Genomic DNA, 12499 nt, shown 5'->3' on the forward strand with positions numbered 1-12499 from the left:
ACGTACACACCCTTTTGCGGGGCCACAGGAGGGGCCAGCAGGAGAAGCTGTGGATCTGGTGGCTGCAGGTGGACGGACTAGGTGAGTGTCATCTTTGTTTCGGCTGTTGGTTGGTTGTTCTTGATGAGTGTTGTGTTCCTGGGCTGTGGGCCCCTCACCTGGCCAAGTGAGACAGGTCTCTTTGTGTTTCAGGGAGGGCCTTGTCACTGGGACCCTTGGGCCTTCAAACAGAACGGTGTTTGAGGTCTCTATCTGCGAGGGAGAGAGCTGAGCAATGAGGCTTAGTAGATTGGTCAGTTCCCAGGTGAGGAGGAGCAGCAAATTGGATGAATTTTGGTAGGAATTGAGAGAGGGAGCGTGAATCATGGTTTAGGAATGGCTCTCCACCAGTTAGCAGGTATGGATGATGACCGGACAACTGCTGGGACCTGCCTTGGATGTGCTACCGTTTCCTTTCTGCTGGAAGATGGAATAAAACAGGAATCTGTTGGCCTTACTGAAGGAGAAAACACGCAGTCTGGAAGCAAAAGTTGCACCATTGTGCAGCATCTGAGGAAACAAAGACTTCCCTAGACCGCCAGGTTTGGAAATCATTGTCACAGATGCCAGGAATTGGGCGATACAGGAATTGGACCGAGTAGAAACCAAAGAAGGGTTCAGGAGATTTGTGACCAAGTAGGGAAAGAGAACTAGGGGCATTCAACCCGGCTAGACGTAGCAAAACGTTTTCAGGCACTCGGCAAGTCAACTACCGAAGAATCTGGCTCTGGGGGAATGGAACAGGAAGTTTCAGGGGACACACGCGATGGGTGTCCTTACAGTATGAAACAAGCAGCAACCAAGATCGGTTCTTCAACTGTTAATGCAAACAATCATCCTTGGCGACTCCATATTTAGAAGAGCGGACTGAGAACACAGCAAGGCGCACTGGGACAAGGGGATGGCGTGCTGTCTCCCTGGAGCAAAGATACAAGATGTGATGGCAGGATTAGACGGGATTATGAAGTTGTCTGGCAAGTGTCCACTGATGATGATGATGATGATGATACTCATTGGAACCAATGACACGACTCCTCATGGAGCTACACAGACCATAGAAGAAGCATCCGATGAAGTGAGCTGTAGCTCACGAAAGCTTATGCTCAAATAAATTTGTTAGTCTCTAAAGTGCCACAAGTCCTCCTTTTCATCTTGGAAAGGCATGGAAGAAAAAGCAAGTCTGAGTGATCTTCTCGGTGATCATGCCAGTTCAGTGAGCTCGAGAAGGCAGAAGACAGAAAATACTGGAGGTGAACTGTTAGTTGTGCAACAGAGGAGAGGCCAAAGGTTTTGGTTTTATGGAATATTGGGCCACATTCCAGTGGGAGGGGGGCAGTATGAATGGAACAGCCTGTGTATCATAAGTAGGGGACTTGGCTTCTCAGCTAGCAGACAGTTGGGCATTAAACTACCAGCTCAAGGGGAGGGTGCTATGGAAGCAAATGCAGCACAAAACTCAAACTCAGGATGTCCGGAACAAACTGAACTGCCGTGGCAAAGAGCTTGAGGAGACAACGTTTTGAGTTGCTTGTCTACCCACGCTACGAGTCTGGGTAGCAAACAAGAGGAGTTAGAATTTCTCATTGATGAGAGAAAAAAACCAACAACATTAGCACTGGCATTAGAGAAACCTGGTGGGACAGTTCCCAGGGTTGGTTATAATCTTCTTGGGAAGGACGGAGTGGGTACAAGAGGTGGTGGGGGAAGGGGATGGCAAAAGACATGGTTATTCGTTTGAGAGTTACTGATGACTCGGATCGGCCACAAGGCGTGCGGCTCAGTGTGTTCGCTACCAAAGCCCAGGGGAGGGCTGGTGGGGTCTATTACAGGCCGCAGAGTCAAACCAGAGACCAGGATGAGTTGCACTGTATAGGCAGGTGCTTAGGTGTTGACAGAAGTGATGTTGTTAAGGGGGAGCGTAATTTGGTCTCATGCAGAATTAAAGGGAAGGAATATCATTTAATTCCAGTCAATATGGTTTTCTAGAAAATAGGTCTTGTAAACAAACCTGAGTTTATTCCTTGGCGACATCACACGTTTGACTGACACAGGTGAAGAGTTTGCAGCCACAGTGCAGCATTGTGTAGCAGAAGGTTCGCACTCACGATTCCTCAATTAGACGCATAGTTTAGGAGCACTCCTGGATTCCTCGCTGCTGCTCAGCTGCCGCGAGTAACGCTTTCTGCCATTTCCTGAGACTCCATCCCATCCCCGTGCACAGAGTTATTCATGCCTTTGTCACCGCTCAGCCAGATTGCAGCCACACGACATACCTGAGCACGAAACCTTCAGCATTCAGGAAACTCCATCTAGAACGGAACGCTGCCAGGCACCTCCCCAGCATTCCCACCCGTCCTCCGCTCCCGACCTGGCTTCCCAGAGAATTTCAGCTTGAATTTCAGATGAAATCCAGTAAAGACAAGAGCGAAGTACTTCACTTCGGAAGGAAAAATCAACCACACAATGGGGAATAACTGGCCAGGCTGTAGAACTGCTGAAAAGGATCTGGGGGTTACAGTGGATCACAAACTGAACATGAGTCAACAATGTGATGCAGTGGTGAAAAGGGCTAATATCACTCCAGGGTGTAGTAACAGGAGTGTCATATGTAAGATGCGGGAGATAACTGACCCACTCCACTTGGCATTGGTGAAGCCTCAGCTGGGGAACTGTGTCCGGTTCTGGGGGCCGCACTTTAGGAAAGATGGGGAATTTCAGCTTTCAGGGTCTCAGCCCTTATCTTCAAGGTGCTCAGTAGCCTGGGCCCCGGATAGCTAAAAGATTTCCTAAGCTGCAGAACAAAGGCCGTGGTCAACACCTTCTCGCCGCAGGCCCAAGGGAACTCTACAGTAAGGATAAAGCTCGTCTATGCAGCAGACTGAACTTTCGGGTGGGTTGGTCCCAGACTCCAGAATGAAGTCCCCCAGGAACTAAGAACCATCACAGACCTCCTCACCTCCAGTCGCCAGACTCATGTCTTTGACCAGGTCTTCTCTAACATAAACACATAGCAACAGGTATATTTCAATCAAACCTATATTTAACAACTAAGAACCAAACTTGAAACCCTGATAAAACAGGACGCTCCACTGCCCATGCGTCTGGCCCTGGGGAGAGGAGGAACAAACAAATGCCGTATGATGGGTGTGGTCACAGTGCTTAATCCGGAGGCTCACATGTAGTGGTGATGAATGTGGTGAGCTGAAAGAGCCCCTAGAGTCGATGTGATGCACGGAGGGGTTCATAAGGCGTTTGGCTCAGGGCTGCATGGCATTCGGATTTAGAAGTGAGACCTGTACGGCATTGATTAAGCACACTTGAAATGGATTAAGAAGTGGCTAATGGATAGGTCTCAAAAAGTAGTCCTTAATGGAGAGTCATCATTGCGTGTGGGTGCCCATGATGTGGGGCAGCAGGCGTCTGGACTAGCCCCGATGCTAGTCAACATTTCGCCAGCGATAGGGAAGTAAATATAAACCCAGTGCTGATAAACCTGGTGGGTGACACAAAGTTTGGTGGTGTGGTAACTAATGATGAGGCCGGAGGAGTCCTACGAAGTGATCTGGAGTCAAACAAAATACATTGTAATACATCTAACCTGCTCGTAAAAACTTCCAGTGACGGAGACCTCGAAATGACGGGGATTCTACATCCTCCTTTGGGAACCTCGTCCCGTACTTAGTTATCCTTCTAGTTAGAACATTTTTCCTAATATCTGACCTAAATCTCCCTGGCTGCAGATTAAGCCCATCACTTCTTGTCTGACCTTCAGTGGACCTGGAAAACAGTGGATCCCTATCCTCTTTAGAACGGCCCTTCACAGATCTGAAGACTGTTCCCAGGTCCTCCTCGGTCTTCTTTTCTCAAGACTAATCATACTCAGGTTTTTAGCCTTTCCTCACAGCTCAGGTTTTCTCAACCTTTGATCATTTTTGTTTCTCTTCTCTGGACTCTTCGGATTTGTCCCCATCTTTCCTAAAGTGCGGCCCCCAGAACCGGACACAGTTCCCCAGCTGAGGCCTCACCAGTGCCGAATGGAGTGGGTCAGTTACCTCCCGCATCTGGCATATGACACTCCTGTTACTACACCCTGGAGTGATATTAGCCCTTTTCACCACTGCATCACATTGTTGACTCATGTTCAGTTTGTGATCCACTGTAACCCCCAGATCCTTTTCAGCAGTTCTACAGCTTGGCCAGTTATTCCCCATTGTGTGGTTGATTTTTCCTTCCGAAGTGAAGTACTTTGCTCTTGTCTTTACTGGATTTCATCTGGTTGATTTCAGACCAGTTCTCTAGTCCAGGCCCTTTTGATTTCTAATCCTGTCCTCCAAAGTGCTTGCAACCCCTCCCAGCTTGCTGTCATCCACAGCGTGATAAGAATACCCTCCGCTCCGTTTTCCGAGTCATAAGGAAGTGGACAAGCAGCTGAACAAGAGCTCCCAGCGTGATGCTGGGGCAAAACGGGCGGATGCACTCTTTGGATGTTGTAACGGGGCGCTCTGCTCACAGCTGGATAATACCGCCTCCTGGCCGTTCTGGGGATTAGCTCTGCCAGACCGATGCCCCTTCCTGCGGTTGCCCTCTGTCCCTCTCTCTCTGTCTGCAGCCCCTTCCTCATGACTCCAGCCAGGTGGCTCAGCGGTTCCCCTGCTGGGGTGGTCTTTCAAGGTCTCTCTCCACATACAGCATCAGGCCATCCTCACGCCCGCTACCCTGATGGTGTCACTCCATCAGCGACTCTGGCAGCCTTCGTATCCACTCCCCTTAAAACACACCCTGCCGTGGGTGGGAGGGGAACCCAGGCCCACCCTCCTCTCTGGGTTCCAGTCCAGGGCCCTGTAGTGAACAGTTCAGATCTGCATCTCCACTGCCTTACTGCTCTCACCGCTGGACTCCTTCTACAAGGGTCCTTCTCCCTTATCTCAGGGAGGGGCACTGCAGGCTTCCTCCCGCACCATCACACACTATTTCCAATCTCCTGGCTTTATAGAAGCCCCGCCTCTTACATAAGAACGGCAAGACTGGGTCAGACCAAAGGTCCATCTAGCCCAGTATCTTGCCTTCCCACAATGGCCAATGCTAGGTGCCCCAGAGGGGATGACTGGAGGGCTGAAGGAAAAGGAACCGTGATGAGGACATGATAAGTGGCTGTCCGTGGCTGACGGACGAAGCTTCAGGTTGGCAAGGGGCATGTCCCAGCTCCTTCAGAACCAGCTGATGGCGATGAGGATGTGACACTCGCAGTGACGCGAGACTTATTTCATCATGTAAGGGCTATCAAAACCCAGCTGCTTCTTTATTTAATGAGTACATTAGTCATTGGTCATTTCCACTGTTAACGCATTAACCTAAAATCAGTCATTTTACATTGATCTCTTTTAAAATAATGTTGAGACCTTCAAGTAAGGACCTGAGAACCATGAGTAAGGGGCTGATCCCACGATAAGGAACAGGAAACAAGGAACCAACTTCAGTCTCTTGACCCAGAGCTGTGGAGGAGGAAGATTGGCCTTCTGTAAAGGGGCCAGGTGGGGACGGGTGTGGTTAAGGGGAGTGGGTAGCACAAGCAAAGAGACCTTTCCCCACGGGCAGGGGAATCCTAGGAGAACAGGTTTCTTCCTGGATGCAGCGGTGGCATGAATGTGCATGTCCGACCGGCCTCCCGATGGCTGGGTAATGACAGAAGGCAGCGGGCAGCTGATAGGAGGAGGCAGCTGTTTCCCCCGATGCAGCGGGGGAAGGAAAGGGGCAGTGGAGGAGGGAGGAGTGGGACTGCACTGGGGAATGCAGTGAATGGGGATGTGTGGTCCCTTGGCAGCCTGAGGCTGCATTGCACAGCACTGTGCCGCCCAGGTCATTAAGGTCTGCACCCACTTCCCCTCCCCTACCCCCCCGCCAATGTGCCTCACCCCAGACCTAGCAGTCTGTCTAGGGCCAGAGAGTAATGCACTGACCCAGTCAGTGCTCCATGCTAGTTGTTAACAGTATAGGGCATATGACACACATCAGAACAGTTCTGATTCTATCCTGTAGAGAGCATTGGTCACACACACACGCACACACATCAGGTCATAATATCACGGATCACCCCATCTCAAAAAGGATATAGCTGGAAAAGGTTCCAAGAAGGGCAAGTTTCAGAGTAGCAGCCGTGTTAGTCTGTATTCGCAAAAAGAAAAGGAGTACAAAGATGATGACGGGTTCAGAAAGGCTTCCATACAAGGAGAGACTAAAAAGATTAGGGCTGTTCGGCGTAGAGAAGAGATGCTGGGGGGGGATATGCTGGGGAGGGGGGGATCTGCTAGAGGTCTATAAAATCATGACTGGTGCAGAGAAAATGAGTAGGGAAGAGTTATTTATCCTTCCACACAGTACAAAAGCCAGGGGTCACCCAGTGACATTAACAGTCAGCAGGTTTAGTACAAACAAGAGGAAATCCTTCTTCACACAATGCACAGTTAACCTGTGGAACTCATTGCCAGGGGATGCTGTGAAGGCCAAAACTATAATGGGGTTCAAAAATCATCAGAGAAGTTGATGGAGGATAGGTCCATCCATAGCTATTGGCCAGGATGGTCAGGAATGCAACCCCATACTCTGGGTGTCCCTAAATTGCTGACTGCCAGGAGCCAGGAGTGGACGACGGGGTGGATCAAGCCGTGATTACCCTGTTCTGGGCACTCTCCCTGACACTGTGGTACGGGGCCACTGTCGAGATGACTGACCCGTCCATACACAGCCCCCATCCTCTGGCCCTGCAGGGGGGAAGCTGCTTACCTATCACGAATCCAGCCTCCTGAGCGTTCTTCCTCTGGCAGACGGACAAGAGGGGCAAATCCTTCCAGCCTCCCCGCTCCTGCCCCGCCTGCGGGCTCAGATTTCGTGGCACGGAGGGGGGGAGCGCAGCGTGGTTCAGAGCCCCGCCCGCACCAGGCTGAGCTGTGAGTGGCTGGCTCTGGCTGGCCGGCTGCGGCATTGGCCCCGCTCTGCCCCTTACCTGCTGGCTGCTGTTTCGGCAGCTTCCCTGGCGCTTTGGTCGTTCCCGGTGAAATAAACAGGGCTGCCTGGTGCTGTGTCAGATTCAGTGCATTTCCCCTGCTGTTTTGGCAACACGCAGGGGAGCCTGGGGGAGGGAGGGGCTGAGCAATGAAGCTAAAGTATTTGTCTTTTAAAGGCAGCCTTGTTGCCAGTGCTTTGACAGCCCCGTTGGCCTGCCTCTAGCCCCTTGCAGTGGCGGATCTCGCAACACTTCACAGGCATCAGTTTATTTTATTTGTTTGTGGGAGGCAGTACGGCCTAGTGGGTATGGCACCGGGCTGGGCCTCAGGAGACCTGGGCTCTTCCCTTAGCTCTGCTGCTGACCAGCTGGGTGACGCTGAGCAAGTCCTGTCCCCTCTCGGTGACTCAGTTTCCCTTCCTGTCCTTTGTCTGTCTTATCTCTGTAGCCCGGGAGCTGTTTGGGACAGGGACTCTGTGTGTGTGTGTGTGTGTGTGTGTGTGTGTGTTCAAGTGTTACTGCATACAACAATCGCACACTTTGGCCATCCAAAATGCAATGACACCAGTAAGGACAGAACCCAGATCTTCCTGCTCCAAAAGAGCAGTTGCCTCACACCCAAGCCAAGAGAGACTCTCCTTTAGTAGCTGGCATTATAGGGCTGATGACACACAGCTGAGCAATTGCAACAGCTAGCAGAGCGCAGTGCTACACATACACATTAGCCAGTTTGCTCCAATGCAGCTTTGTAAGGTTGCCAAGCGGTTTCAGTTGTCACCTCCTTGTCCTGCTCTTTGCTCACTGAAAAACAGCGCTGGCGGCATTCCAGTGATAGCTGCATTCGGGGCCCACACACAGCATTTACAGCACTGCAGCCCATCGCACTGAGCTGCTTTTTTAATTGTACAAGGGTGAAAAAATTCCCCTGGTGTCTTTCCCTCTCCAGCCACTCGGGGGTTGTGTTGGCCATTCCCACAGGGCAGGGGACTAGAGCTCAGCACGGGGGCAGGGCGCTTGGGGGCTGCAGCTGGCTTCGTGTTGTATAGCGTGGCGGGAATTATAATGCTTGGTTCAGTCTAAGGGCCAGACCCGTTGTAAGCCGGCGTGCCATTGCACTGGAAAGATGGTCCTATAGCTACAGTATGGGGGTAGGAGCCAGGACTCCTGGCTTCTGTCCGATTTGGTACATGGACTTGGCAAGTCCCCTGTCTGGGCCTTGTTTTCCCACAGTTAATTCATGAATATTTCTAAGAGATCCGTGGGGGGGAAGGGGGAGCACCGCTCTTCCTGAGCGCTGCGACACGTACTGCAGTAGCTCCCAGAGGCTGTACCGAGGTTGGGGCGCCAGTGTGCCGGGTGCTGTACGGACACACAGTGAGAGACTGCCCCCATCCTGGGTAGCTTAGAGCCCCTGTAAACAAGGGCTGGACAGAGGAAGTCTGAACCCCGTGTCCAAGATGGGGGAGAGAGGCAGAGAGAGATTAAGGTGCAAAGGTATTTAGGTACCTAGCTCCTATTGAAACCCATGGGAGTTAGGCACCTAAATACCTTTGAGGATCAGGGGCTAAGGGGCTGGCCAGGTTTGCACAGGGAGTCAGCGACAGAGCAGGGAATTGGATCCCGATCACCCGAGTCCCAGCCTAGTGCGTTAACCTTCTGCTCTGCGGCGCCCTGGCTTCGCGGGGCTCCGCGACTGTCTTTCTAACCCCTCTTCCTTCCGGCTGGCTGCAGGTTCCAGAAGCACGTCCACACCTACCGGATCCTGCCAGATGAGGATGACTTCCTAGCGGTGCAGGTAGGGACTGCCAAACTGCTGTGTGTCAAGACTGGTGCAGCTTCTGCCGGGGGCGCAGCCCTGTCCTCGCTGCTGGGACCCAGATCTCGAGCCCAAGCAATGGGGCAGGGTCCTGGGGACAGGGGGTTGCCCCTGCTCTCCCTGTCCACGCAGGCGTATGCCATAAGCTGTGCCGGTGATCACTTGTTCTACTACGAAGGATAAAAGCCCTACTAGTGGTGCTGGCTGAGAGTGTCCTTTGGCTCAAGCCATGGAGGCCTCCGCTTCTGAAACTCAAGGGTCTGAGTTCAGTGCCTGCCGTGCCATGTGGTGGCTGTTGGGGGCTGGCTACCGAGAGGGGGGCTTAGCTTGGGCACCTCCATAATGGCTGGCTCCCGCCTTCCCTGGCTGAGGGGACGGAGGAAGTGCTGAGATTTGCGGTGGCTCCGAGGAGGCCAGGCCCTTGCCAGTGAAAGTCCTGGGGCCAGTCAGCCAATTCGGTGGGTCTGGTACCTGAGACCTCGCACAGTGAAGGGGCGTCTGCTCCGCGAGGGCATTGCAGGTCCCATGAGGCTCTTTTGAAGAGCGGGTTTTTGCCCTGCTCCCCAGAGGTGGCTGCATTTCTGGGTAGCTCTTGTGTGGTGCCGTGCGCGAGGGCTTCACTCCCGGCCATGGGTGTGGTTAGCAATTCTGCTCAGCAGTCTCAAAGCAAGGTCTCCCCCTCTAACGGCCTGCTGGGGCCTTGGCCTCTCGCCCACCACTGGGCGTGCAGCGCTCACGGCGCCAGCTGGCCTTCCTCAGACACAGCAGCTGTGCCCAAAACAGCGTGGCCACAAGGGAGTGCCATGACAGCCCCAGCCCCCCCGACCCGCTGGGCACTGCCATGCCAGCCACAGCCCCCCATGGCCACTGGGCACTGCCATGCCAGCCACAGCCCCCATGCACCCACTGGGCACTTCCATGCCAGCCCCAGCCCCCCATATCCACCGGGCACTGCCATGCCAGACACAGCCCCCCCATAGCCACCGGGCACTGCCATGCCAGACACAGCCCCCCCATAGCCACCGGGCACTGCCATGCCAGACACAGACTCCCCCAGCCACTGGGCACTGCCATGCCAGCCCCAGCCCCCCATACCCACCGGGCACTGCCATGCCAGTCAGAACCCCCCTCCCACCACCATGTTAATCACAACTCCCGCCCCCCCCCCCCCGTGATAGTGACCACAGTGTAATTAAATTTCATCAGTGTTCGGGGGAAATGCCAGAGGAGCCCAGTGCATCAGTGTTTCACTTCAGAAAGGGGAACTACACCAAAACGAGGAAGGTAGTTAGCTGGAAATTAAAAGGAACAGTCCCAAGAGTGAAATGCCTGCAAGCTGTGTGGAAAGTGTGTAAAAACACCATCATGGAGGCTCAAACTAAATGTATCCCCCAAATGTAGGAAAAGCCCCAATAGCCAAAAAAGTGCCACCCTGGCTAAATAACAGAGTAAAAGAGGCAGTTAGAGGCAAAAAGGCATTGGAAGTCAAATCCTTTTGAGGGAAATAGAAAGGAGCATAAACTCTGGCTAATCAAGTGTGATAGTTTAACTAGGCAGGCCAGGCAGAATTTGAAGAGCAGCTCGCTAAATACACAAAACCTGAAGCAAATTTTTTTAAAAAATACTTCAGAAGCAAGAAGCTGCCCCTGGACAATTGAGGTGCTAAAGGAGCAGACAAGGAAGACAAGGCTGTTGTGGAGAAACTAAATGAATTCTTTGCATCCATTTTCACGGCAGAGGATGTGAGGGAGATTCCCACACCTGAGCCATTCTTTGTAGATGACAAATCTGAGGAACTGTCCCCAACTGAGGTGTCAATAGAGGAGGTTTTGGAACCAATTTATCAATTAAACAGTAAGACGTCACCAGGACCAGATGGCATCACCCAAGAGTTCAGAAGGAACTCCAGTATGAAATCGCAGAACTACTAACTATAACTAAGCGTAATAATCAGCCTCTGTACCAGATGATGGGAGGGTAGCTAATAGGATGCCAATTTTTAAAAAGGCTCCAGAGGTGATCCTGGCAGTTACAGGCCTGTAAGCCGAACTTCATAGAATCGTAGAACTGGAAGGGACCTCAAGAGATCATCTAGTCCAGTCCCCTGCACTCATGGCAGGACTAATTATTATCGAGACCAGTAGTTTTCAAACTGCGGATCGGGACCCAGTACTGGGTGGTGGAATGGAAGGCACTGGGTTGCGGTGGCTCTGGGGCCATTAAAAGTCCCGTTGGTGTTGCTGCCCAGCTAAGGCAGGCTAGTCCCTACCTGTTCTGACACCACGGTGTGCCCTGGAAGCGGCCAGTAGCAGGTCTAGCCGCTAGGCAGGGGGGGATGGGGCTCCGTGTGCCGCCCAAGCCCCAGCTCCATACTCCCATTGGCCGGTTCCCAGCCAACGGGAGCTGTGGGGGGCGGTGCCTGGGGGCAAGAGCCATGCGGAGCCGCTTTCACGCCTCCACCTAGGAGCCGGACCAGCTACAGGCTGCTTCCAGGGCGCAGCATGGTCCGTGGTGCCAGAACTGGAGGGAAGCCTGACTTAGCGCCACCACTTCGCCGCTGACCGGGAGCTGCCCCAACCCTGCGCCCCAATTCTCTGCCCCAGCCCTGAGCCCCCCCCCAAATCTGGAGCCCCTGCCTGCATCCCAAACCCCTCATCCCTGGTCCCAGCCCAGAGCCCTGACCCCCTCCCGCATCCCAACCCCCTGCCCCAGCCGTGAGCCCCCAAAACCCAGAGCCCCCTCTTATCCCATGACTGCTTACTTTGCTTAAGACTCTTTGGTGAGGAACCTTGTCAAAGACTTTCTGAAAGTCCAAATGCACTACATCAATTTGATCCCCTTTGTCCACATGCTTGTTGACCCTCTTAAAGAATTCTAATAGATTGGTGAGGCATGATTTCCCTTTACAAAAACCATGTTGACTCTTCCGCAACAAATCGTATTAATCTGTGTTTCAGGTAATTCTGTTCTTTACTGTAGTTTCAACCAATTTGCCTGGTACTGAAGTAATTCTTCCGCTCTACTTCGCACTGATAAGGCCTCAGCTGGAGTATTGTGTCCAGTTCTGGGCGCTGCATTTCAGGAAAGATGTGGACAAATTGGAGGAAGTCCAGAGAAGAGCAAAAAATTATTAAAGGTCTAGAAAACATGACCTAGAGGGAAGATTGAAAAAATGGGGTTGTTTAGTCTGGAGAAGAGAAGACTGAGGGGGGACATGATGATAACATTTTTCAAGTACATAAAACATTGTTATAAGAAGGAAGGACAAAATTTGTTCTCCTTAACCACTGAGGCTAGGACAAGAAGCAATGGGCTTAAATTGCAGCAAGGGAGGTTTAGGTTGGACATTAGGAAAAACTTCCTATCTGTCAGGGTGGTTAAGCACTAGAATAAATTGCCTAGGGAGGTTGTCAGGGCTCTGGGCTGGGGGTGCAGGCTCCGGGGAGGGGCTGGGGATGAGGGGATTGGGGTGCAGGAGGGGGCTCTGGGTTTGCGGGGCTCAGGGGTCTGTACTGGGCCCAGTGCTGTTCAACATAGTCATAAATGATCTGGAAAAGGGGGTAAACAGTGCGGTGGCAATATTTGCAGATGATACAGAACAGCTCATGATAGTTCAATTGAAAGATGACTGAGAAGTGTTACAA

General features: G+C 52.4%; 1 protein-coding gene across 1 annotated transcript in view; it reads left to right on the plus strand.

The window, feature by feature from the left end:
* Positions 1-12499, plus strand: part of INPPL1 (inositol polyphosphate phosphatase like 1) — a 72660-nt gene that overhangs the window by 20109 nt on the left and 40052 nt on the right. The window contains 1 exon segment of the mRNA XM_043503939.1: positions 8771-8834. Within this exon segment, the coding sequence (XP_043359874.1) occupies positions 8771-8834 (64 nt within the window).

Source organism: Dermochelys coriacea, chromosome 1 (assembly GCF_009764565.3).
Source record: "Dermochelys coriacea isolate rDerCor1 chromosome 1, rDerCor1.pri.v4, whole genome shotgun sequence".
NCBI classification, from domain to species: Eukaryota; Metazoa; Chordata; order Testudines; family Dermochelyidae; genus Dermochelys; species Dermochelys coriacea.